General features: G+C 42.4%; 1 protein-coding gene across 1 annotated transcript; it reads left to right on the top strand.

Annotated features, from left to right (window-relative positions):
- Nucleotides 1-1558: 1558 nt before the first annotated feature.
- Nucleotides 1559-17488, top strand: LOC142661533 (uncharacterized). Its single transcript, XM_075838987.1, has 6 exons — nt 1559-1710; nt 2190-2363; nt 2448-2571; nt 4012-4109; nt 4275-4389; nt 15750-17488. The coding sequence occupies exons 1-6, from the start codon at nt 1633-1635 to the stop codon at nt 17063-17065; spliced, it is 1905 nt and encodes a 634-aa protein (XP_075695102.1). The 5' UTR covers nt 1559-1632; the 3' UTR covers nt 17066-17488.
- The last annotated feature ends 9637 nt before the right edge of the window (nt 17489-27125 follow it).

Here is a 27125-nt window from a genome sequence, read left to right as displayed (position 1 = left end):
CAGTGACGTCCTGTCACTCTGACAGGAAGCCTATCAGGAGGCTGGTCCTGATAGGCTTCTGTACATGGCAGACACGGAGGCCATTATTTGGCCTCCGGTCGCCATACTAGCCATCTCCAAACCTCACAATTTCATTCTGAGGTCTGCTGATGTGCTAGAAACCCCTGAATGCGGTGATTGCAATCGATCACCGCAATTAAGGGGTTAATTGCCGAAATCAACGGAAATAAGCCGCTGATCGGCATACAGTGGAGTGTCGGCTGTCAGGGACATCTGGCCTCCCGGTTCCCGGTGCACACGTTCGCCGACAGTGTGCACCGGGAACCACTCAGTAACTGTACGTCCCCATGCGCTAAGACACTGGCCACATGGACGTACAGTTGCGTCGTGGTGCGCCTAGGGGTTAAAGACAAAATGGGAACAGGTTTTATTTTATATTTAATAATATTTTGTAGAGAACTAAAAACTTTATTTAACTATTTTTAACAAATTGTATTACTCTTCTGGGGGACGTGAACTAGTGATGATTAGATCGCTGGTAAAATACACTGTAGCAGTAATATCGCAATATATCGTGATTCAGATTAAGGAGTTAATGGAAGCAGAAAGATGGCAGACCTTCATCACCCCCCAGGCTGCCATGACAACCATCCATACCCCGTGATCGTGTCGCGAGGGGCAGATGAGCTGTCACAGAGGACCCTCCCCCTCTTTCTTACAGCTAAGATTCTGCAGTCGCTATTGACCACGGCATCTAAGTAGTTAAATGTCCGGGGTCGGTGTTCTCTCAGGTCTCCGGCCTTTGCAGCAGGTGTCTGGTCTTCCCTATGCCGTGTGAACAAGTCCTGAGCGGTAAATGTCCTGTGCAGGAAGGGGTTAAATGAGTAAAATTCAAGCTTATACTGAATCTTATCCCACAAAACAATGTATCACTCTGCTCCGCTCCACCTGCGCTATAACATGATGATAAGAGATCACACTGCATGTTCCCTATATATAATGTCACCTCAGCTGCTGCAGAACCTCACAGTTCATATCAAACACTGACTGCATAGTGTGCACCATGTCTTGTGAGATGTCCGCAATGTCTCCCCAGTATCCGCCATGTGTCAGGTTGTCAGGAGTCAGGTCTTCATTGTCTGGGGGGAAATGTCTTCATTTTACTCTTCTCACCTGAGAGATAGGCCATAAATGTCTGATATATGGGGGTCCCACCTTTTATGTGGAGAACGGGGGTCCCCCGACCCGCCTGGTGAGGTGATGACTACATCCCGGTGGAGAATGAATGGAGAGGTGACCACTCATGTGTACGACTCTCTCCATTCACTTGTATAGGAGTTCCAGAAACAGCTGAGCAGGGCCAGAGGTGGAGCCGCATCTATCAGACATTTCTGGCATATCCTGGGGAGAAATGTCCGTGTTGGGAATACCCCTTTATTCCATGTGGTGACGGCTCTGAGAAGATGTTTCTCTCAATGATGAATAAGTGAGGTTCTGTATGTCACACATGATGTTGTCCCCTGTATGATTTCCATCTTCTCCTTTCTTCATAAAGACGTCTGCAGTACTAGATCCTCCAGTTTTCTCATCTTCTCCTCCACAACGTTCCTTCTCCTGAATGACCCACCAAGGATGGACAAGGACAGGAATGAGATGAGCAGAAGAATATTAGACTTCACCTTGGAGATCATCTACCTGTTGAGCGGAGAGGTAAACTTTTCTACATTATAGAACAAGTCACACATAGGGAAGGGACAATACATAATAGGAAGAATCCAGTGTCCTGTATAACAGCGTCCAGACCTTCCAAGTGACGTCAAGAAGCCACCAGCAGAAAAGCTGAAGATCAGCCACCAATATGGTCAGTTATGTGTCATGTCACCAATGCAGCAATAGTAATGTTGTAGAGCAATGAGAATGACCAGGAACCAGGAGGATCAGGATGACATCTATATAGAAACATAGAAGATGACGGCAGGAGGAGAGCACATGGTCCATCTAGTCCGCCCCAATGTTATTTCCTTTTTAGTTTTGGCCTCGTTCTATTTTCTCAATGTTTTGTAGGTGAGGTCTCCAGTATTACAGATGTGGGGTCACTAGAGCTCTATACAGCGGGGTCACAATCTCCCTCTTTCTACTGAGGGGGGAATACTGTGTTCAGTTCTCTAATTGTCTCTCTCCATACACAGGAGTACACAATAGTGAAGAAGACATCGGGTGACTGTACGAATCCCATCATCCATGAGTCAGGAGGATGGAGTAGTAGTCAGAGGCCCATCACAGAGCCTCCCCCTCACTCCCGGATACATGAGAAGAAGATCTTAGAACTGATCTACAAGATGACTGAGCTGCTGACTGGAGAGGTGACTCTGCTGGGAATGCTGGGAAATTCTACAGTAACAGCACTGGAGGTGTCTGGGTGATGACTGTATCATTGTGTGTGTCAGGTTCCTATAAGATGTCAGGATGTCGCTGTCTATTTCTCCATGGAGGAGTGGGAGTATCTAGAAGGACACAAGGATCTGTACGAGGAGGTCATGATGGAGAACTACTGGCCGGGCACATCACAAGGTAAGAAGAGACCGATATATATTGGCATTACTGTGGGCACAGGCTGGACTGGCGGCCGTGTTGAAGTCTTAATACCGTTAGGTGCAGTACATATACAATGACATGTAATGTAGGAGCTCCACAATTTCGGCTCTTTTTACATCACCTTAGATCCCTTCGTAATGCCGACTTCTCATTCTCATAACTCTGCATTAGCGATCACATTACATTGTACAGATTATACAAGTGATTTGGAAAGACGATTATCGGCACACTCCGGCAGTATAATCGTTTTCTATATAATGTCAGTATAATCGGAGGTTCTCTTTATTATTACACGTTATGGGCACTAGATTCTGGAGATGGGATGGTGATCCAGGGATTTATTGTGATTTCCAGATTTGGAGTCGGGGGGGGGAGGAGCAATGAGACAATTGTCATCCACCTCATGGGGGGTTTTCTCTTTCTCTGGATCAACACGGTCGGATTATAGGTTACACTTGTGTCTTTTTTCATCCTTATTAACTATGTAACACAGAATGTATGGAGCTGAATTTACCACAAATATAAAGTACAATGTGTTCCTAAAAACAATCTCACAATGACTTGGATAATAAAAAGCTTTTTCCCACTTATGCTATGTGCACCTTCTGTAGGCAATTTTTTTTCCTTGAAAATTTGATTTTGTTTATTTGACTTGACTTTAGTTAAATATTTTTTTTTCTACGATACAGCTGTTATGTCTCTTCTATACACAGAAGCTGGATCGCTATCTATCAGCCGAATCCGTAAGTGAAGTGAACAGACGACTCGGCTGTCAGCGGGTCCTGTGTATCCATGTTCTTCACCTTAGATGGGGTTAGAGACACAGGACCCCGCACTCAGCCGAGTCGTCAGGTCACTTACGGATTCGACTGGCAGTGAATGATCCAGCTTCTGTGTATAGAAGAGACATAACAGCTTCATCGTGAAAATAAAAAAAAACTTTTAATAAATGTAAATTAAATTTTTTTTATGTATTTACCAGCCAATATATATATATATATATTATATATATAAAAATACAAAATTGAGGTGAATATTGTCTACAAAGGTGTACACAGCCTATAAAACTCTTATAAGCAGGCGACACCTTGACGATTTTTTGGTTGGCAGGAAACTCTTAAAATTGGGCCGCCCTGTGTCCCGCCATTTTCATGTGTATCCGCGACCACAGAACGCAGATACAGTTAAATACTATGGCGGAGCAGGGAGATGTCAGCGCCCCGCTGTTCGCTATGGTAAGCCACAGTCTACTTTAGGTCTCGGCTTACAAGGTGCAGGAACATCGACACAGGTGCTGAGGAGCTCAACATTGCAATCTCGGCTCTGATCAGTAAACCTAGAAGTGTAGAGAGAAGTGTCTGATATATAGACAGATATACAGTAGTCATGTATTCAGTCACTGTGTGTTTCCTACAGATGGATCCAGTAGGAGAAATCCACCAGAGAGATGTCCCAGTCCTCTGTATTCCCAGGACTGTCCAGAGGAAAATCACAATGTCCCAGAGAATCATCAGGTAGATGAAGCTGAGCCCTATACCAGATCTATATAGGGGGTGTGGAGCTTTTTGGTCCTGCGGTCATAGATGGGGTCATAGATTTTGGGGGTTTCATATGTTGTTCTGTTAGATTCTTCGCACTCTCTGCTGTATTGTACTGAATTGTTACATATGTGAAATCAGGGGGAAGATCTGACTAATAATAAAGTGGAGGATGAAGCAGAAGAAGAGTGGGTGAGGGGCGATCAACCGTGTAACAGTGAAGTGGAGGAGGAAATTCCAGGAGGTGTTACGACAGGTAAGTAATAATGAATTTAGAAAGTGAATTGGGAGGTTTGTTAAGGTGGGGTTCCTTCTTAATTCTACATTACAGTAACACGTCAGACAATGTGTTATACATAGTGCAGGACCTGAGGGAGCTGTGACTGCACATAGACGTTCTCTACAAAGTGATCTATGAATCCGGTCATGTACTAGGCTTAGTGTCAGATTTTGGGGGGCACCAGCTGCGATTAACAGCTGCATGAACTGCTGGGATCTGAGAAAAGTCTGTTTAACCACTTATAGGGCAGGTGTCATCAGAAAATGAACTATTGTTTACATTTTTAAAGTTTTTGTTAAACATATTTTTTAGAATTTTTTGGTGATGTGGTTTCTTTTAATTTTTATGTTATTATATATATTAGAAATTATTTCTAAAATATTGCAGTTTCCCCACTGGCCACTGAGTCTCACAATAGACTGATCCTTCCTGTTCTGTAGAGATCACTTCTCAGCAGTCTCATTATCATCACAGGCAGGATTACACTGACAGGTACCACCTATATATTGATAACACAGGATCCACCATTGACAATAGGTGAAGGACGCAGCTCCCCTCCTCCCCCTTCCTGCACAATGACCTCTGCACAGGTCACAGAGCACACCTAGAAATCTGTCCTGTATCAGTCAATGGCTCCGCTGCAGACTACTGTTTCCTATGACCCATGTGGCTTCTGTAAATCATATCTCTTAATGCAGTTAACAGCTCAGACAAGATGGCTTCCCCCATAATCATCAACAGAAAATATAATAAAAAATCTGCAAAAAAGATTGTTTCACTATGTCATTTTAATTTATTAATAAAAAAAATTGACCCAAAATTTAGTGTCTCAGAAAATTAGAATATTGGGTAAAAGTTGCAGATTGTAGACTTGTGGTGTGACACTCTAATCAGCGAATCAACACTAAACACCTGCAGAGGTTTCCTAAGCCTTTACAAGGACGGGTCTGCTGCTCAGTGTCTAAAGTCCTGTTTTCGGATGAAAGTAAATTTTGCATTTGATTTAGAAATCCAGGTCCCAGAGTCTGGAGGAAGAGTGAAGAGGCATCAATCCAAGTGTCTTGCGGTCCAGTGTGAAGTTTCCACAGTCAGTGATGGTTTGGGGGCCGTGTCATCTGCTGATGTTGGTCCACTGTGAAATATCAAGTCCAGAGTCAGCGCAGCGTCTACTAGGACATTTCCCAGCACTTCATGCTTCCCTCTGCTGACAAGCTTTATGGAGATGCTGATTTGATTTTCCAGCAGGACTTGGCACCTGCCCAAACTGCCAAAAGTACCAATACCTGGTGTAATAACCACAGTATCACTTGATTGGCCAGCAAACTCCCCTGACCTAAACCCCACAGAGAATCTATAGGGTATTGTCAAGAGGAAGATGAGAGACACCAGACCCAACTATGCAGACGAGCTGAAGGCCGCTATCAAAACAAACAGGGCTTCCATAACAACTCAGCAGTGCCACAGGCTGATCGCCTCCATGCCACGCCGCATTGATAACCCCTCGGCAGTGCCAGAAGCTGATTGACCCCATGCCACGCCGCATTGATAACACCTCAGCCGTGCCACAGGCTGATCGCCTCCATGCTGCACCGCATTGATAACACCTCAGCAGTGCCACAGGCTGATCGTCTCCATGCCACTCTGCATTCATAACACCACAGCAGTGCCACAGGCTGATCACCCCCATGCCACGCCGCATTGATAACACCTCAGCAGTGCCAGAGGCTGATCACCTCCATGCCATGCCGCATTGATAACACCTCAGCAGTGCCACATGCTGATCGGCCCCATGCCACGCCGCATTGATAACACCTCAGCAGTGCCACAGGCTGATCACCTCCATGCCATGCCGCATTGATAACACCTCAGCAGTGCCACATGCTGATCGGCCCAATGCCACGCCGCATTGATGCAGTAATTCATGCAAAAGGAGCCCTGACCAAGTATTGAAGGCATATACTGTACATACTTTTCAGTAGGACAACATTTCTGTATTAAAAATCATTTTTGAAATTGGGCTTATATAATATTCTAATTTTCTGAGACACTAAATTTTGGGTTTTCATTAACTGTTCCCATAATCATCAACATTAAAAGAAAAAAATGATGGAAATAGATCACCCTGTGTGTAATGAATCTATAGAATATATGAGATACTTTTTGAATTGAATTACTGAAGTAATTTACTTTTTGATGATATTCTAATTCATTGAGAAGGACTAGAATTGTTTTTTTTAGAACTATTCATCTAGGGGTGTAGTGAGCAGGCTGAATGCAACATTTTTATAGGAGAAATAATAAGAATTGTCTTAGGGAATATGGGTATATATTGTTTTCTTCAAATTTTTTAATACATTTTCACATTAAATGAGGGGGAAAAATAAATATCTGTAAATCGGCGACTATGTTAGAAAAATGTCGCATTCTTATCTTTGGGGGTCACACAGAAGAAAAGTGACGCTATGTTCTCATAAGGGTGGAAAGTGCCTAAAAATGCATTTGACTGTCCATATGACTGTCTTGCTAACTAAAGCAGTTGTCCCACATTTGTGTCATTCTGATGTCGTTGTGAACAGAATTGCGGTCTTATATACATATATATATATAATAAATTTATAGCGGAAAAAATAATCTGTACTGGAGTGAAGGGCAATATATAAAAAAATGGAGGAAAATGTATCCAACTCTGTGGCAAACTCGAGTTTGTTCACAAGATAAAAATCACCTATGGGGCTATAATGACATGTTAATTTTTATAGTAATTGGTCCTACAACGTCTCTTTAGTGCCATTTATCCGTATATAAGGGACGTACGTGCCAAGCAACGCGGTACACCCTAACAGGCACCTGTCCAGCAAGGTGGGAACCGCTATGTGCACAAAACAACCCTTCACCTACTAAATATATAAATGAACAGTGTCCAAAACCATCTATACACATAAGCAAAAAAGGGGAGACCCTGATAGTTGGTGGGAATTAGAACATTATATATACACAAAATTGCCACCGGCAAAAATCCCTATTTCCCAACTATCCCTATTTCATAAAAGTAAATAACTTTACTATGCTATTTCAGCAAACTGACAAACCACATGTATGTTAAAAATACAAACAAACCCTCTGCTGAAGGTATGTATATGGACAGTGCCTGTTGGCATAAAGATACACAATATCAAAGATGGCCGGCGACTGCAGATAGCCTGGCCTGATTAGCAGTGTATAACAGGAGATCAGCAGAGAAGCATGTCATTTTAGAAGTAGACACAAAGCCCCCCCCCCCCCCCGACATGTTTCGCTGCACGAGGCAGCGTCCTAAGGGGTACTGGGGCTAATGACAGCGTGCCGCAAATTTTCAAAACTAATATGGCGACCGGAAGGATACGACAGACACTAAGGGTATGTTCACATGCACTATTTCCGGCTATAATTCAGGCATTTTACGCCTGGAATTACGGCTGAAAATACTGCTTGAAAGCGTCGGCAAACATCTGCCCATTCATTTGAATGTGTTTTACGATGTACTGTGCAGACGGTCATTTTTTTTACGCGCTGCTGTCAAAAGACGGCGCGTAAAAAAGATGCCCGCATCAAAGAAGTGCATGTCACTTCTTGAGACGTAATTGGAGCCGTTTTCCATTGACTCCATAGAAAAACGGCTCCAATTACGTCCGTAATGGACGCTGCGAAAAACGCCTGCACTTGCCATTACGTCTGAAATTCAGGAGCTGTTTTCGTCTGAAAACAGCTCCGTAATTTCAGCTGTAACGGACGTGCACGTGTGAACATACCCTAAGTCATCCAATCAGAGCCAAGCTAACAGGACGAACCTCCAGCTTGTCTGAGAGGCATCTGATTGAAGCTATCATGATGCTACGTACATGGCCAATCATATCAGTCAGACATTGGCCAATCCCGTCCAGGCATAGAGGTCAAGCCTCTCTCACTCTAGACGGACATAAGTATCAGTCAATCAGAGAGTGTTTGGATTGGCCTATCAGGTTGAACCCACAGTACTGTGCATAGCAATTAGGTGTCTGAGGCTAAGTGCCTGAGAATTCAGAGACATGGCATTTGTTCTGCACTTACGTAGCGATCATAGTTATATGAATTCAGTTATTAGCAAGAACCCTTAGAACTTGCTTTTGACCTAGTATCAAATAGGACTAAAATATCCCTGAGACACTAGACTATTTGTTATTAAAATGCTATTGATTAATCTATAAAATTACACCATGTCTATGGTCATGTACAGATGTATATCAAGCATTTTGTCGAAAATGAAACGGCAGAGCTGTCTGGATAATATGTAAATAGAATGGTTTGGATGATGAAGTAAGCTATTATTATCGTAGTCTATTCTTAAAAAGTATCAATCAAACAAGATCCCCCATTGGCTGTAATTACATCTATATTACAAAACCATCTATAGGAACAGTAAAGGATCAATAGTCCACAAAATGTCACTATTTTTCTAGAAGCATTGTCGGGTGTAAGAGATCCATAAAAAACCCGAACAAATCTGTAATAAAGCCCACAGTGTATTGATAAGGAACCGCTCGATTATTAGAGATCCTCCAAATAAAACAAGATCACGCCCGCATCACCATACAGTAATATGAATGGAAATAGCAGTTTTATGTGGCAGCACATAGTCCTAAGAACAGTCAAATGAAAGAAATTCTGGTATATCCAATACATGTATTTTATATCATGTCTATAGTTACAAAAGTAAAAAATCTGCAGCTACATTCAATAAAAAATTTTATCCTCAAGTATTCGTGCCCTAATAAATTTATATCGGGTGTGTAGGAAATGAGAAATTCTTAATTCAGGATTGTGAACAATGGCTTCAATTTATTCTGGCAGTCATCTGGATTTTCTTGGGGGGACTTGAACATGACTGTTGAAAATAAAGGGGTAGCGTGGACAGCACTAGTATAGTAGTCCAGTAGGAGCGGACAGATGTTTTCTGTTTCGTTCAGGGACATTGGGGGTCCATTATCTGTAATTGATTGCGGTGGACTTTTGTACTAGACAATTAATTCCAGGACTTGATCACCCACAAATAAATAAAAAAATATCATAAAGGGTAAAATATGTTTCACGGTCCGGAAACAATATGCTGTACAACCTGTCGCAAAATAAATCTCCCCTACTCGGAAAGCCCGCAAGCTAAAATGTAGAATTAGTCTTACCGGTAATATGGTTTCTGTGAATCCTCCATGACCGCACCACAGAAGTTGCTAAGGGTATGTTCACACAAAGTTTTTTTCAGGCAGAAAATTCTGCCGTTTGGAATTTTGAGGCAGATTTTGATCTGCCTGCACGCAGTTTGCCGCGTTTTTTGCTGCGTTTTTCGCTCGTGCCCATTGAGTGCCACGGGCAAAATCGCCACGAAATACGCTTTCTCTGGCTCCCATTGATGTCAATGCGAGGTCAGAGACATAAACACCCGAAGATGGGGCATGACGCTTCTTTTTCCAACGCAGTGTCCACGTCTAAAAACGTGTAAAAAAAACTCTGTGAACTGACCCTAATAGGGACAAGAAAACACGAGAGGTTAAAAGCCCCTCCCACCCCTCCTTCACCAGTGTTTTATAAGCAACTACTCGATCACCTATCTGATGTTCAAGAAGAATTATTAGTGAAAGAAACTAGGGGGACGGGGCGAAACTCAGTGCTGTCATGGAGGACTCGTAGAAACCGTATTACCGGTAAGACTAATTCCACTTTTCTCCCTTCACCTCCATGACCGCAACACAGGAGAATACCAAATTAAATGTTTTAGAGAGGTTCTCCAGGCGGTAGTCCCTTTCTCCCAAACGCTAGTTCAGAATTTGAACCTAAATCGAAGCTGTAATGTTTTGTAAAAGTGTGAAGACTTGTCCAGGTAGCAGGTCTGCAGATCTGCTCTATCGAAGCGTTCGCTCTTTCGGCCCAAGAAACTGAAATAGCGTGAGCTTTTAAGTGTGATGTACTATCTTTCCCTGGATTTTATAGGCCTCGCAAATGGCATTTTTTAATCCATTTTGAAATTGTACTTCTAGACACTTTTTTGCCTTTATTTATTCCTTGAACGAATAGGTTCCTATCCTTTCACCATGGCTCTGTGACATTTAGGAACTCCAGAAGGACTCTTCTAACATCTAGTGTGTGGAAGTCCTCTTCTCGTTTGTTTTTGGTATTCTGGCAGAATTAAGGCAGTATAATGTCCTGAGATTTATGGAAGTCTGATACTACTTTGGGTAAAAATGATGGATCTAATTTAAAGACTATTCTGTCGTCTAGAATTCTTAAGGCTGGATTCACACGAGCATGTTCGGTCCGTAAAATACGGAACGTATTTCGGCCGCATTTCCCGGACCGAACACCCTGCCGGGCGCCGGGCACCTAGCATCATAGATAACTATGATGCTAGGTGTCCCGGCACCTCCCGTGGAACTACGTACTGAAAACATGATTACAGTACGGGACAGTTGTCCCGCAGCGAGGCAGTGATACTTAGCGTCGAAGATAACTATGCTGCTAGGAGCCCGGCTCCCGGCAGTGTGTTCGGTCCGGGAAATGCGGCCGAAATACGTTCCGTATTTTACGGACCGAGCATGCTCGTGTGAATCCGGCCTAAGTCTGGTTCTCGTATAGACAGGACCTGGAGTTCACTCACTCGTCTGGCTGAAGTAATTGCTACTAGGAATACTATCTTCCAGGTTAGGTCTGAATGTTGTAATGATTCAAATGGAGATTTAGTAAGACCTTCCAGGACTGTATTTAAATCCTCTGGAGGGAACAGGTTAGTAACCTTGGGTTTTAACCTAGATGCTGCTTTCATGAACCTCCTTATCCATCTATGATCAGCTAGATTTGTATCAAATATTGCACTTAGTGCTGAGACCTGAACTTTCAGGGTACTTGGTCTAAGGCCTTGGCTTGTTTGGCCTGCCTGAAGAAAATCTAGAATACTAGATATATTTGGTTTCATTGGGTCTTCCATATTTTTAAGAAGATTTTGAATGTCACCTCTTTACGACTATATATTTTAGGGCCTTAATTACTTCCTCCGACATGCCCTTGTTTAGCAGGATGGACTTTTCAGGATCCAGGCTGCAAGCTGAATATCTACCACATCCTGATGGATTATTGGACCCTGAGACAGTAGGTCCTGGGATCTGGGAAGAATCACCGGTTCTTCTGTGGAGAGATCTTTCAACAGACTGAACCAACTTCTCTTTGGCCAGCTTGGAGCGATCAAAATTATTTTTGTCTTTCCAGACAATAACCTCTGAAGAAGAGGAATTGGAAGAAATGCATAGGCCAAATTTAATTTCCAGACCTGGGTTAGTGTGTCCACTTCAAGAGGGTTTTCCCAGGAATTTAGAGAAAAAAAAGTTCTTTACCTTCTTGTTCTGATGTGTCGCAAATAGGTCGATGTCTGGTATATTTCCCACCTGAGGATTAATGATTGAAAGACTGTAAAGGGTTTGCCACACACAGGTTGTGTGTCGACGCCCGGGGTTAATCAGCCTTCATCTGCTCCAAGGTCTGCTAGAGTGATGCGATCTGTTACCACTCAGGCTGGCAGGCTGAGGAGAGGGAGAACCAATCACAGCCTGGCCTGACGGTTCTAGCTCCCGCCCTTGGTCTATTTATACCCTCACTTGCTGTTGTTCCTTGCCTGTGATTGTCTGGTTTCCTGGCTCTGCGATTCCTGCTATTTACCTGATTGACCACTGTTCGTTTTAGCCCTGGCTTGACTGACTATTCTCCTGCTCTGATTTTTGCTACTACGTACTCTCCTGGTTTGACTCGGCTCGTTCACCACTGCCTTTTGCTCACGGGGTTTCCGTGGGCAACTGCCACTACATCCCCTTTCTTCTGTGTGCCCTTGTCTTGTGTTGTCTCCTTGCACTTATTGAGCGTATGGACCGTTGCCCAGTTGTACGCCGTCACTTAGGACGGGCCGTGCAAGTAGGCAGGGACTGAGTTGCGGGTAGATTAGGGCTCACCTGTCCATCTCCCTACCCCGAGTCATTACAAAGACACTTTCCTTTAGACACCATTCCCCTGGATTTAAATCCTTCCTGCTTAGAAAATCCGCCTGACATTTTTCTGAACTCTTCAGATGTGTGGCCGACAGGGACCAGAGCTGAAGTTCCGCCCATTAAAAAATCTCTGTGGATATCAATTGAAGGGAAGCATGTCTTACGCTCCGTGATGCTTTAAATGACCTACTGTCGTCATGTTGTCTGACAGAACTAACACGTGGTGTAGACTAAAAAATCGTTTACATCGTATTTAATAGAAATCGGCACCGTGCAGGATATGTACTTCATTTTTTTCCGTTTCAGGAAAAAGCTAAATTGGTAAAAAAAAAAAGGAGAGAAAATAGATTCCAGAAACTTAACAGGCACTCTTTGAGATATTAAATAATTTGTATTAATTTATTTGAATTATAAAAAAATTAGTATAAATAGTTTAGGGTCACTTAGAAATTTCCTTATTTTTTAAAGAAAAGCACAGTTTTTTTCAATGAAGATAACATTAAATTAATCAGGAATACACTCTATACATTCTTAATGGGGTAAATGACTATTCTAGCTGCAAACGTCTGGTTTTTAATAGGAATATCTACATAGGTGTATAGAGGCCCATTTCCAGCAACCATCACTCCAGTGTTCTAATGGTACATTGTGTTTGCTAACTGTGTTAGAAGGCTAATGGATGATTAGAAAACACTTGAAAACCCTTGTGCAATTATGTTAGCACTACTGTAAACAGTTTTGCTGTTTAGAGGAGCTATAAAACTGACCTTCCTTTGAGCTAGTTGAGAATCTGGAGCATTACATTTGTGGGTTCCATTAAACCCTGCAAATGGCTAGAAAAAGAGAGCTTTCATGTGAAACTCGACAGTCTATTCTTGTTCTTAGAAATTAAGGCTATTCCATGCGAGAAATTGCCAAGAAACTGAAGATTTCCTACAACGGTGTGTACTACTCCCTTCAGAGGACAGCACAAACAGGCTCTAACCAGAGTAGAAAGAGAAGTGGGAGGCCCCGCTGCACAACTGAGCAACAAGACAAGTACATTAGAGTCTCTAGTTTGAGAAATAGACGCCTCACAGGTCCTCAACTGGCAGCTTCATTAAATAGTACCCGCAAAACGCCAGTGTCAACGTCTACAGTGAAGAGGCGACTCCGGGATGCTGGCCTTCAGGGCAGAGTGGCAAAGAAAAAGCCATATCTGAGACTGGCTAATAAAAGGAAAAGATTAATATGGGCAAAAGCACACAGACATTGGACAGAGTAAGATTGGAAAAAAGTGTTATGGACAGACGAATCAAAGTTTGAGGTGTTTGGATCACACAGAAGAACATTTGTGAGACGCAGAACAACTGAAAAGATGCTGGAAGGGTGCCTGATGCCCTCTGTCAAGCATGGTGGAGGTAATGTAATGGTCTGGGGTTGCTTTGGTGCTGGTAAAGTGGGAGATTTGTACAAGGTAAAAGGGATTTTGAATAAGGAAGGCTATCACTCCATTTTGCAACGCCATGCCATACCCTGTGGACAGCGCTTGATTGGAGCCAATTTCATCCTACAACAGGATAATGACCCAAAGCACACCTCCAAATTATGCAAGAACTATTTAGGGAAGAAGCAGGCAGCTGGTATTCTATCTGTAATGGAGTGGCCAGCGCAGTCACCATATCTCAACCCCATAGAGCTGTTGTGGGAGCAGCTTGACCGTATGGTACGCAAGAAGTGCCTATCAAGCCAATCCAACTTGTGGGAGGGCCTTCTGGAAGCATGGGGTGAAATTTCTCCCGATTACCTCAGTAAATTAACAGCTAGAATGCCAAAGGTCTGCAATGCTGTAATTGCTGCAAATGTAGCATTCTTTGACGAAAATAGGAATTAGACCTAGCGGTAATTGTATTTCCAGGAATCCATCATGACAGCACTACAGGAGGTTGCCCTATTGACCTCTGTAGGGACAGGAAGACAGAGAGGTTAAAAGGCCCCTCCCACCACCCACTTGCCAGTGTTTTTCAATTACTACACCAGGATGGATGCAACCCTATTTTATTTCTAGGGATAATAACTGACATGTTAATTGCACAAATCAGAATTCAATAAGGGAGGGAATGTAAGGGTGCTGTCATGATGGATTCCTGGAAATACAATTACCGGTATGTCTAATTCCTATTTTCCAGTACATCCCTCATGACTGCACTACAGGAGCAATACGAGATTATAATGCTCAGGGCGGGACTACGGATTGAAGGACTTTCCGTCCAAAACGTAAATCCGTATCGGACAGAACATCGAGCCTATAATGTTTGCAAAACGTATGATGGCTTGACCTGCGGTGACCGACGTGATTTAATGAATCACGGCAATCCCCTGACCAGAGACCACTCGTTATGGTCTCTGGTCGTTGCTCAGAGCCCTCAGCTACCTCAGGTAGTTGAGAGAACAGAGCTTAAATCATTTGACGCTACTTTAGGCTAAAGTGCTGCCGTGAAAAGGCGGCTCCTTAGCCTAAAGCCCCTTAGCGACTGCCATGAAAAGGTGGTCGCTATCCACTGGATAAGTCATCAGTACAGGATCTGTGGGGATCCGACACCCGGACCCCATACAGATGAGCTGGCTTGGTGCCTCGGTGCACCCGATGTACATGCCGGAAGCAGTTGGCTCCAGCCACGGAGTACTGCAGCTCTGCTCCTATTTAAGTGAATAAGATAGGAGAATAGGAGCAGAGCTGCAGTTCTGCAGCACGGCCGCTATGCTATGTACGGAGCAAACTGCTTCTGGCTCTGTACAGAGCATTGTGTGCCATAACATCCGGTGCCCACAGGAAACCAGAGCGGCTGATTGGTACGGGGTCTGGGTGTCACAACCCACACAGATCATGTACTGATGACCTATCCGGTAGATAGTCCATCATTTGTAGGAATGTGCAAAAACCCCTTTAAAGCGCCAAATGTGTTGACAGAGGGCAGACATCATTGCCACACAAGGTTCTGTAATTGTCAAAAAAGTCAAGCATTATGTGATAAAAGTGGAGGACTGGGTGTAGACCAGAATCTCGGACTTTGTCAACAATATATTTTAGAGTGTTATACAAAACATTACAAGGCTAGAATCGCGCACACAGTTTTTGATGCAGGTTTTTGAGCTGAAGCCAGAAGACATGGCTTAAACATCCCCTTCATGCTTGTTCCACTTCTGGCTTTGGCTCAAAACACTGCATGTGTGTTTACAGCCTATTATGTATGTTCTAAATTTGTCAGCTTTTGTGTTTTGTAACAAAATTACACAATACATTTTTAATCCTAACAGAAAATCCCACTACGAACTCTGAGGGAAACTTCACGTTATCGATCAATTATAAAGTAGAAGATGAAGATATCATGCAGCAGACTTCAGGAGAAAACCTGATTACCATTAAAGTACATCCAGAACATCACAATACAGATCTGTTATATAATTCCCCTAATCATGAGGAAACTTCTCCTGACCAATTACAGATAGTTACCACAAGTACAGGTCAGAAAGGGGGTAAAAGGTTTCAATGTGGTGAACAGTTCACAAAATGCTCAGGTCGTTTTGCAAACAGAAGAATTCACACAGAGGAGAAGCCATATTCATGTTCTGAATGTGGGAAATGTTTTGCAGTTAAATCAAATCTTGTGACACATGAGAGAATTCACACAGGAGAGAAGCCATATTCATGTTCAGAATGTGGAAAATGTTTTGCAGTTAAATCAAGTCTTGTGACACATGAGAGAATTCACACAGGAGAGAAGCCATATTCATGTTCAGAATGTGGGAAATGTTTTACAGATAAATCAACTCTTGTTACACATGAGAGAAGTCACACAGGAGAGAAGCCATATTCCTGTTCAGAATGTGGAAAATGTTTTGCAGTTAAATCAAGTCTTGTAACACATCATAGAATTCACACAGGAGAGAAGCCATATTCATGTTCAGAATGTGGGAAATGTTTTATAGATAAATCACATCTTGTCACACATGAGAGAAGTCACACAGGAGAGGAGCCATATTCATGTTCAGAATGTGGCAAATGTTTTACAAGGAAATCAAATCTTGTTAGACATGAGAGAATTCACGCAGTGGATAATCCATATTCATGTTCAGAATGTGGGAAATGTTTTACAGATAATTCAAGTCTTCTTAGACATGTGAGAAGTCACTCAGAGGAGAAGCCATATTCATGTTTAGAATGTGGGAAATGTCTTACACATAAATCACATCTGGTTAGACATAAGAGAATTCACACAAGAGAGAAGCCGTATTCATGTTCAGAATGTGGCAAATGTTTTACAAGGAAATCAAATCTTGTTAGACATGAGAGAATTCACGCAGTGGATAATCCATATTCATGTTCAGAATGTGGGAAATGTTTTACAGATAATTCAAGTCTTCTTAGACATGTGAGAAGTCACTCAGGGGAGAAGCCATATTCATGTTTAGAATGTGGGAAATGTCTTACACATAAATCACATCTGGTTAGACATAAGAGAATTCACACAAGAGAGAAGCCGTATTCATGTTCAGAATGTGGGAAATGTTATACGACTAAAGGCAAACTTAGGGCTCATCAGAGAAACCACACAGGAGAGAAGCCATTTTGATGTACTATATGCAGAATATATTTTACAAAGATATCAAAGTTTGGAACTGTTTATTTTTTTGGGTGAAATTATCCTGGATCTACCAAACGCCCAAATTATATTTACCGGAGGTCAACTGTGATCGGAATCTATGATGGAAAAGTAATGTGGATATAAGGAAGAAACGAAGAGCCGTGTTTACTTACAAAGCAGAAAAGCTGAATTGTCACCATGAACCTCGCTTCTTATTACTGTATTCTTAAATTCCCCCACACTGCAGGAGAATCCAGACTGACCGTAAGGACAATGTAAACTTCTTGTTTTTAATATAAATGGACATTTTTATATTTTGACTTTCATTAAAACAGTGTAAAAAGATGAAGATCATGGAATTGAACAAAAACACACTACCAAATTAACTTTGCAATTAGATAAAATAAAAATTCACAGATCATTTGTTTTTTTGTATATAAAAGTAAATGTCATAAGTGTATTTATCGCTACCTTAAAAACCTAGAATTAGAATTCGGTGTGGCGCCAAACATCACGCCCATATTTGTTGGTGAAAGGCCACAAATTTTTTTTGGTAATACCACAGTATTTACCTGCTAAATCCTGTGTCCATTCGTCACCTATGTGGGTATGGTTGCGGCTGACACTCTGTTATTACCCTCAGGGTAGATTCACTTCATACAGATTTGCAGCACAAATTTCTGAAACTGAAAACGGTTTCATACATCTCAGTGGGGTTGTTTCTGCAGCACGCACATGGATTCTAAAATCACTGTTCAAATAAATGGGACAGCCGCAGACATTTCCGATACAGAACTGCTATTTGTGAATGGAAGTTTGACTAAAAAAAACACAACATGAAAAACTGCACCTCAAAGCCAGAAATGGATCCAGATGGAAATAGAAGTATAAGTCCTTCATGTATATTTCCCATTTCTTATTAATACACTCTTGGATTTTACAAAAAAAAAGCTTCATGCGTGAATCCAACTGAACATGTCTTATTTAAACCTCTGACATTTGGTTTACCCTTTGTTAGTGAAATGTGTGGTATCACCATGCCGAGATCCAGAGCGCTCTGAGGCCTTCAAAAAGGTTATGGATGTGTATGGTTCCGGAGAGAGAACACGGCTAAACTATTAGATGTCAATCATTCCACTGTACTGAAAACCATCTACAGGTGGATATTTCAGACAACTGCCAATTGGTCCAGGCCAGTCTGTCTCAGTAGCAGAACACAAGATGCTGAGAAGTTTCTGAGAACCGCAGAATCTCTTTAAAGATCTACATGCAGATTTTGTCACTCTTGATGTCTACCATTGCAAAAAAAGGCTTAAAGAAAACCTTAGCTATCCAGAAAAAACATTAGGGCAAGTCTAGAGTTTGGCAGTGAACACCTAGGCAAAAAACATGACTACTGGAACAGTCTGCTATGGAAAGAAGAATAAATTATTTGTCCCCAGTACCAGAAGACATGTTTGGCATAAATTATAGACCGCATTTCACCATATAAAAACTTTAAATGACTTGAGAGCATGGTGGAGGAAATGTTAGGGTTTGAGACAGCTAAACTGCATCAGGAGCTGGGCAGCTCATCATCCTAGAATCTTCTATGAATTCTACATTGGCAGAGGATGTTTGTGGATAATGTGAGACCGTCTGTCAGAAAGCTTTAAGTTAAGTTTAAAATAGACTTTAGAAAATGGCAATACCAGTAAACCCACCGAGGAGTGGCCAAAAAACAAACAAATGGAGGATTCTTGAATGGCCAAGTCAAAGCCTAGTTTTAAAGGGTTATTCCCAACTTCACTTTTAAAAATGATCTTCCCCAAAAAATAAATTCTATTAAAAATAAACATATTATACCTCTTCATAATGTTTTCTTACCTTCCCTTTTCCACTTTTTCATGGCATGGTCCTGCTTCTCGTTCCCTGGCTTTTCTGATTTAGTGGGCAGTACTAAGCCCCTTTCTGTACAAATCCAGCAAGTGGCGCTGTGATATCACAGCACTGCTTGTATGTGTGTGCGCACTCCCGACACTGCTGCTATGAGTATTACTACATATTCTGTGCCACTAATGTTCTAACAGGAATGGTAAAGGAGGTTTCCAATTCCCCTCTCTTTAACAGATGTCCTGTTTCAGTGTAATAATGTCAGTGATAAAAGTGATAAACATTGGTGGAGTAGACTACCCGGTCAGCAGCTGTTTGAACTGATCGCTGCACGTCCATGCGGAGATGACTGTAGCAGAGCCCGTTATCAGGGCCGTCACCATGAGCTTATTTTGAAAAGTTCACACTGTTATATCTATATTTGTATATAGAGATAACAGTGCCTGTGTGAACTGAGCGTTGTAACAGCCCTGAGGACTCTGCTACGTCTTAGCTGGGATGTGCAGACATTCGCTGGACTTCTGAATAGGACGGCTCTCTGACTACTGCGCATGTCTGAGAGCTGTCCTATTCACTTCTATAGCGCAGCAGAGAGGTGGCCGGGTCAGGAGCTACTGCGCATGCTCTTCAAATGCGCACCCCGAGAACCCGGCCATACTCCTCAAACAGTTCAGTAGCATCTGCGCAAACGCGGCCATCGCATCAGAATCTCGGCAGTGGTCGTACCCATGGGAAACTGAGTGTAAACTAACAAAGGGATCTGGGATACAACAGAAACAATATCTCCAGAATGGTAATAAAAATAAATATATTGGCAGATATTCATAACTTTACATAAGGAACACATTTAAATATGATTTTTGAGATGGAAATACCCCTTTAAATCTCGTTAAGATTCAGCAGGGGGGGGGGCGACGACTGGTTGTGCATTCTCCCCATGAAAGTGTAGGAAACAAAATCTCCAATATAAGAGACTAGTAGACTGTCAAGTCTCATTCACATTTGCATATTTTGGACAGTATTTTACATCAGTATTTGTAAAACAAATCTTGGAGTAGGTCCACAACATGGAAGACATGCAAATCTTTCCATTATAGTTTTCTCTGTTTATGATCCGCTTCCAGTTTTTGCTTAAAAATACTGATGCAAAATACTAACCAAAGTACGCGAGTGTGAATGAGGCCTTATTTTAAAAAAAACGCCTGATGGAAGGTTGTTTTTGCCAAACATGCGGAACCAGGTATTTGAGCCATAGAAGGAAGTGGCATATTTGTGAGGTGTTTTTATTTTGTTTGTTTAAAAAATTATTCCAAATTGAATTTATACTTTTATGTTCTGTCAGCTTTTTTCTTTTTATACTGTATAAATGAAGATTAAATATTGATACACATGTCAACAAATGTAAAAAATTACATGTGTGTCCTTATGTGGCTGTAGACTTAGACACTGAAAATGGCATACACGTGTAGTAAATAATAGGAAAAAGATGGGGATAACAAAAAAGAAGGGCAAAAGTTAGGATTGTTCGATCTCTCATGATATAGAGCCGGCACCAGAAGGCAGATTTTGCCTACCAAGGGGATATATGGCGAATGGTCCCTCTGTTGCGAACGCCTAAATGTATCTTAAAATCCCATTAACCCCTATCCGCATGAGTAAGTAACTATACATCGTTGTGGGAGGTTACTTCCCGCACGAGGACGTATAGTTACTGAGTTGTTTCTGGTGCACACTGTCGGCGACAGTGTGCACCTGGAACGGGGAGGTCAGCTGTCGCCGACAGCTGACATTCCACTCTTGACGGCCAGCGGTCCTTTGCCGCTGATTTCGGCGAATTAACCCCTTAAATGCGGCAAACGGTTGCAATGGCCTCCGTGTCTGCCATGGACGGAAGCCCATCAGGACCAACCTCCGGCTGGTCCTGATAGGCTTCCTGTCAGAGTGACAGGAAGTCACTGTGTCGTTCTCAATGCACACTGTCGGCGACAAGGTGTGCATCGGAAACTGGGAGGTCAGCTGTCCCTGACACTCCAGTGTTGCCGATCAGCGGCTCATCACCGCTGATTTTGGCAATTAACCCATTAAATGCGGTGCTCGATTGCGATCGCCGGATTTAGGGGGTTTGTAGCACATCAGCAGCAGCCCCCATGCAATTGTGGGGGTTGCTGATGCCTCTGATGGCATCCGGAGGCCAGGCAACGGCCTGCTGGTCTGCCATGTATGGAAGCCTATGAGGACCAGCCTCTGGCTGGTCCTCGTAGACTTAGTACCAGAGTGACTGTGACGTCACACTGACAGGTGGAATACGTTACAATAGCTAGGTAGTGTAATGTATTCTAGCAGCAATCAGAGCTGCAGCTAAAAAAAAGAAAGTGTAAAAAGTTAATAAAAATGTTTTATAAAAGTGTAAAAATAAAAGTTTTTGTTTTCCTGGAAGAAAATGGAGCCAAGATCCAGCGCTGGGTGTGAGTTAAAAAGGAACTCCTGTTCCAATTTTATTGATATAACAAAAATTAAAAATGAACTACATAAGATAGTTCTGTAGTAGTATTAGTGTTTAGGTGAAGGATCGAAGTAAGCCCTGTTCAAATGTGCCTACGCGTTTCTGACACGTGTGTGTCCTTATTCATGGCATGCATAGGTACTCTGAGTGCACTCCTGGCTTTTATTTCCGGTTTAGTGTCATTCAGCGGGAAGATTACTCATCAGCTGTGTCTATCGGGATGGATGAGTCAGAAGAGTCGGTAAGTGTATTGGCGGTTATTCTTGATTTATTGACAATAACTGTAAAAGTTTAATTGCATCATGTATATTAACAGAATAACATGTTATAAGAGTATTTATGTAAACGAAATTCGTTAGGAATAGATGATTGATGCTCAAATTAAAATTTTCTCGTATGAGGAGATGTTAATGAATAGATCGCGATTGAAAACAGACCCAGAATAATAATAATGATTCTGGCGAAATGGTAGTGGAGAGAGATTATTGGAATGTGTAATTTAATTAATATTGAGATTAATTATTAAAGAGAAAAATTAATGTTAATTAATTGTATATTGTGGGAAAAGCTCAGGATGTGAGGCCAGGGTACATGCAGATAGTAGGCTAGAGAGAATGATAAAGTGTAGAAGAAAAGCAAAGGATTAAAATAGGGTTAAAAGCATAAATGTAAGTTACGGAGACAATAAATGTTGGACTCCTAAAACAAACAAAGGATGTAAAATCTCATGAACAATTGTGTCTCAAGTGATAAGAATAAAGTACAAATGATAGTATTAAATTTATGAGCATAGTGTGAAGTGACATATATTATTATGAATGATGTTGGGCAATGTGAAACATGAGTTTACGATGTGTAATGTAAGAATGTGGGTATACTGTCTGTTGAACCTCTATTTGCATGTAATCAAATGATACATGTGTATGAATCTAATTTATATTTGAAGAATATTTGATTATATGAAATTGGCTGACTGAAATATGTCTGCAACAATAATAATCATTTGAAGACGGATTTGTCAATATTGTTGAATGACAGATATTGATTTAAATTAGAGATTTCAGAAGAAAATTGTGAGTTAGGATCTAAATGTTTAAATGTAATTGTCTGTCTAGATCTGGTGTGAAGGTACAGAGAATAAGAGGGGACAAGGTATATGGATTTTATTTAATAATGGAACATTAGTTCCCTTCTTAAATTGAGACCGTTAGGGAATCTGGTTTTCAACCTGAAAATCCAGAATGCTTCTCTGTCCAGTAGTAGTTGTTTTTTATTTCCACCTTGTGTGGAACATATTGCTTTTTCAATGGCATATACCTTAAAGGGAACGTGTCGCGAATGAAACCTTTTTTTTTTTTTTGAAGTGTCGTTACTTATTTCTATTATATGGTTTAAGTTTTTTGCTGTATTTTTTTTTCTTCCATATGGTGGAAAGTATTACAAATTGAATAATAATTTGACATGTTTTCCTATGTTGGCCACCAGGGGGAGCACTTCCCAGAATTACAGCAAGGTGAATAAGGCAAAGCAACCTGACTCACAGCTGCTGTAAATGTGGGAGGGAATCTCACCCCCCCCCCTCCCACAAGCCAGGAAAAGGTGTCTTCAAATTGCTAAGCAGTGTCCGGCAGCCATTTTGGGTGTTATTCTGCAGCTGGCAGAAGTTATAGGACACACCAAAAGGCTAAGTGTATGTTCACACGCTTACTAAACAAAGGGAAAACAGCTCCTGATTTTCAGCCATTTTTTAATCAAACTCACGTTTTTTAACGCCCGTTTTTTGAGCTGTTTTTCTATAAAGTCAATGAAAAACGGTTCCAAAAGCGTCCCAAGAAGTGATGTGTTTTGGAAAACGACCACGTAAAAAACGCCCTGTTGGAACAGAACGCCGTATTTCCCATTGAAACCAATGGGCAGATGCTTGTAGGCGTTCTGCTTCCGATTTTTCAGCTGAAAACATTGTGTGTGAACATACCCTTAGAATAATGAAGGTGAAGTGAATGGCTTTTTAGTTGACCGATTCACATGCCGTGTATTTGACACGTTTTGTTTTTTTTTGCACATTTTACGTGCAAAAAAAACGCTTGATTACACTTGATTTTGCGTGTTTGGGGGGATTTGTGTGTGTGTGTGGGGGGGGGTGGGTGCTCGCCACTGATTCTTCAAAACAGCTGATAAGCGGCTATGAAGCATCAGCGGCGCCCGTGCACGCTCCGCTCTGCGCCACACTCACGCGGTAAAAGTCTTAAAGGGGTCGTCCAGGAAAACATGGCGCCGCACCTGTCCTCAGGTCGTGTTTGGTATTACAGCTCTGTCCTATTCACTTCAATGGAAGTGAACTGCAATACCAGACACAACCTGAGAACAGGTGCGGCGCTGTGTCTCCAATCTGGACACCCCTTCTGTCCTGAGATGACCCGACAGGGGAGGCGGGTATCAGAGCCACCCACCACTATCACTGCAGACAGAACCATACAACTACGGCATGAAGGCAGGGCTTGTCCTGAGTGAACTGTCTCTTGTTATGGACAGATTTATAGTCACATGAACCCCGTCTGCATCAGAACCGGTAACCTAGGTCCAATCACATGACAGAGGGGATCACCAAAAACGCTGTGCACCCTCAGCCCGTCCATCCAGCCCTTTCCTGGTTATATCTGCTTCTGGGAAAGCTGGGTGACCACCATTAACCCTCCTACTGGAGTGTTTGGGGATGTGACTAATGAACCTCTCACACTCCAGTAGGAGGGGTAATGGTGGTCACTCAGCTTTCCCAGACCCCTGAACGGTAAATCTCTCTAGTTGTGCTGAGACTGTTTGGGGATGTGACTAATGAACCTCTCAAGCAGACAAAGAATGGGAAGAGGCAGCACTTCCAAAAAGAGCAAGAGCTATTTATTCACCCATGAGACGTTTCAGTCCAACTGGACTTTTTTCAAGCATAAAAACACACATCAAGTCATAAGTATATAAAGGCTTGCAAAGCCCAATTGAAATTAAACAGTGATTAAGACAAAATCCAATATAAAATTGATTGCACAAAAACAAAATACAATGTTAAAAGATAAATATGAATGCAAGTGCACATGTGAATATACAAAGTGATATATAAGGGACTGGTACAGAAAAAAGACAGTCCTAGGTACACTAAAGTGTTAATGACATAATGACTCACCCAGTTGTATATAATAAAAACATTCAAAGTTGTCAATAACCGAAAACCGGAAAAGGGCTCGTTCCTCTAGGTCTCAGCTGTCCATGTGTGTGTACAAATGTATTACACACCTGTGTAATGAAGCTACCGTCACTACTTGCAGTGCATAGCGAAATCCTGCGAGATTGCGGGCAGCTATTCCTGCGCATGCGCACTCGATAGCACGGCGGCCATCTTGGCCAAAATTTACTATCTTAATTTTGCGCATGCGCAGTGTGTATTTTCCACTACGCGGTGGCCATTTCACTACCTGGAAGAGAATATCTCATACAGGAACGAAAATACAATGGGACAAATGGTCCAAAGATGTTTTTTTTTAAACTCGTTTTATTAAAAGTAACTGTCAGAGTCAAACCATCACATACATCAGGATAACATTATACACTCAATAGTACATATGTCAGAAACATCATTACATACATAAGGGATACTCGCAGGTACCCATGGTGTTAAACCGTGGTTCGCAGACCACGTATACATAATACAGATCAATCAAACATTCTATCAAAACTTTTAGTCTTATACATCCCAATAGTATGAATATGCCCACAGTTCGATATTCTACCCTAACGCGCCTATCCTCCTTGTATGGTCTAAAACGAAGCACCTGGAAGTGTCCTCCTCCCTACCTCTTTACCCGCTCCCGCCCCCAGCTTGAATCAGAGCAGCTGATAGCCCTTGGACTGTACAGTGAGTGAGGTTCGATGAGCACCAACCATTCCAGATCAAATCAAATTTAGCCGGTTTCCCCCGGTGTTTATACACTATTTTCTCAAATGGAAGTATGTCATTGACTAATTTACGCCATTGCGCTACTGTCGGGGCCCTATCTGCCATCCATCTCATGGCCACCGCCTTCCTTGCCATGAAAAGTGTTTCTCTGAGGAAAGTCCTCTCATATATCGACCATTGTTCCTCATTGAGCAGTCCCAGCAGACACACCTCCGGCCTGCAAGGTATCGTCCTCCCCAATACTGCTGTCAATAATGCCACCACCTCCTCCCAAAATCTAAGAATCCAGTGACAACCCCATATTAGGTGAATAAAATCAGCCCGTGTCTCTCCGCACCTATGACATTGTGAGGACGCCATTCTTCCCATACGATGTAGTCTTATGGGTGTCAAATAACATTGATGGATAATGAACAGTTGCACTAATTTATTGTTTGCCGCTGGTGAAACCAGCAAATGGGAACCCTGAGCCTCCCTCCATTCCTCCGCTGTGAGTTGTGGAATTAGTGCACGCCACTTATCCTCCGCCACAAGGGGCTCCAGTCGCATTTTAGCCTCCAACAGAAAATAATAAATTTGAGAAATGGCTCCATGTGTAGACGGCATGTTCAACCTCCCCACCAAATCACAGCTAGAATACGTCACGGAGTTCAGTGGAAATTGTGCTAATAGAGCATGATGGAGTTGTATGCAATATAATTCTTCCCCCGGTGGTATATTGAATGCTGCCCGAATCTCACTCACCGTCATGACCATCCCGTCTTCCGTTAGTAACTGTGACAGAGCAACTACCCCTCTAGAGGACCAGTAACGTTTTCCCACCATCCCGTGCAAATGTGAAAAACTTGGATTGTCCCACAGCGGGTTCTCCCCCACCACCCCCACAACCCCCAAGATCTCTTTAGCCTGTTGCCAAACTCGTCTGGCCAACTTATGCAAGGGTAACAGGGAGCGGTGTCTAAAATCATGAGGCTCCAATATCGGCCAAAGGGTTTTTAAGCCCAACACCCTGGCTAGATGACACTCAGCATTGGTCGTTAGGGGGGGGGGAGACCCAAGAAGTCAAGTATCTGAGCTGACCCGCCAAATAATATAGAAAAACATCCAGTAGCGCAGCTCCGGCCTCATCTTTAGACCTCTGTAGAATCGACAGCTTGAGTTTAGATCTCCCCCCCCCCCCCCATACAAACGGCGTGAATATCGAGTTTATTATTTTAAAGAACCTTTTAGGCACCAACACATCCACATGCTCCAACACATACAAAAACGTCGGCAGTACTATCATTTTTAATAGATTCACGCGTCCTGCCACTGACAGAGGCAGACCTTTCCACACCTGAATTTTATCCCTTAAGTACGCAACCAAGGGCGCTACATTTAACCCATACGATCTAGCACTATCCCTAGCAATATTAATCCCCAAATATTTGAACTCTGGTTGTACTGACAGTCCGCAGAACTGGGTGTCCCATCCACAGTTATCCTGCCTCAAAGGCATCAAATACGATTTGGCCCAATTAATTAGTAACCCGGAATACCTTCCAAAAGCGTTAATGAGGGATATGGCCCTGGGAAGGGTGGCATTGGGGTTTGCCATAAACAGCGCCATGTCATCCGCATATAATCCTATCCGGTCCTCTCTGTCCCCTATTCTAATTCCCATATATGCGTGATCCCTCCTAATGTTCAGAGCCAGTGGTTCAATGGCCAATGCGAAAAGAAGTGGC

Source organism: Rhinoderma darwinii, chromosome 1 (assembly GCF_050947455.1).
Source record: "Rhinoderma darwinii isolate aRhiDar2 chromosome 1, aRhiDar2.hap1, whole genome shotgun sequence".
Classification (NCBI taxonomy): domain Eukaryota; kingdom Metazoa; phylum Chordata; class Amphibia; order Anura; family Rhinodermatidae; genus Rhinoderma; species Rhinoderma darwinii.
The sequence above is the reverse complement of the archived record's forward strand: the minus strand, read 5'-3'. Positions and strand labels throughout refer to the sequence as shown.

Coding starts and splice junctions, on each gene's coding strand:
- LOC142661533 (XM_075838987.1), top strand. CDS start 1,633: ATGGACAAGGACAGGAATGAGATGAGCAGAAGAATATTAGACTTCACC. Junction 1,711..2,189: donor TCTACCTGTTGAGCGGAGAG/GTAAACTTTTCT, acceptor CTCCATACACAG/GAGTACACAATAGTGAAGAA. Junction 4,110..4,274: donor ATGTCCCAGAGAATCATCAG/GTAGATGAAGCT, acceptor ATGTGAAATCAG/GGGGAAGATCTGACTAATAA.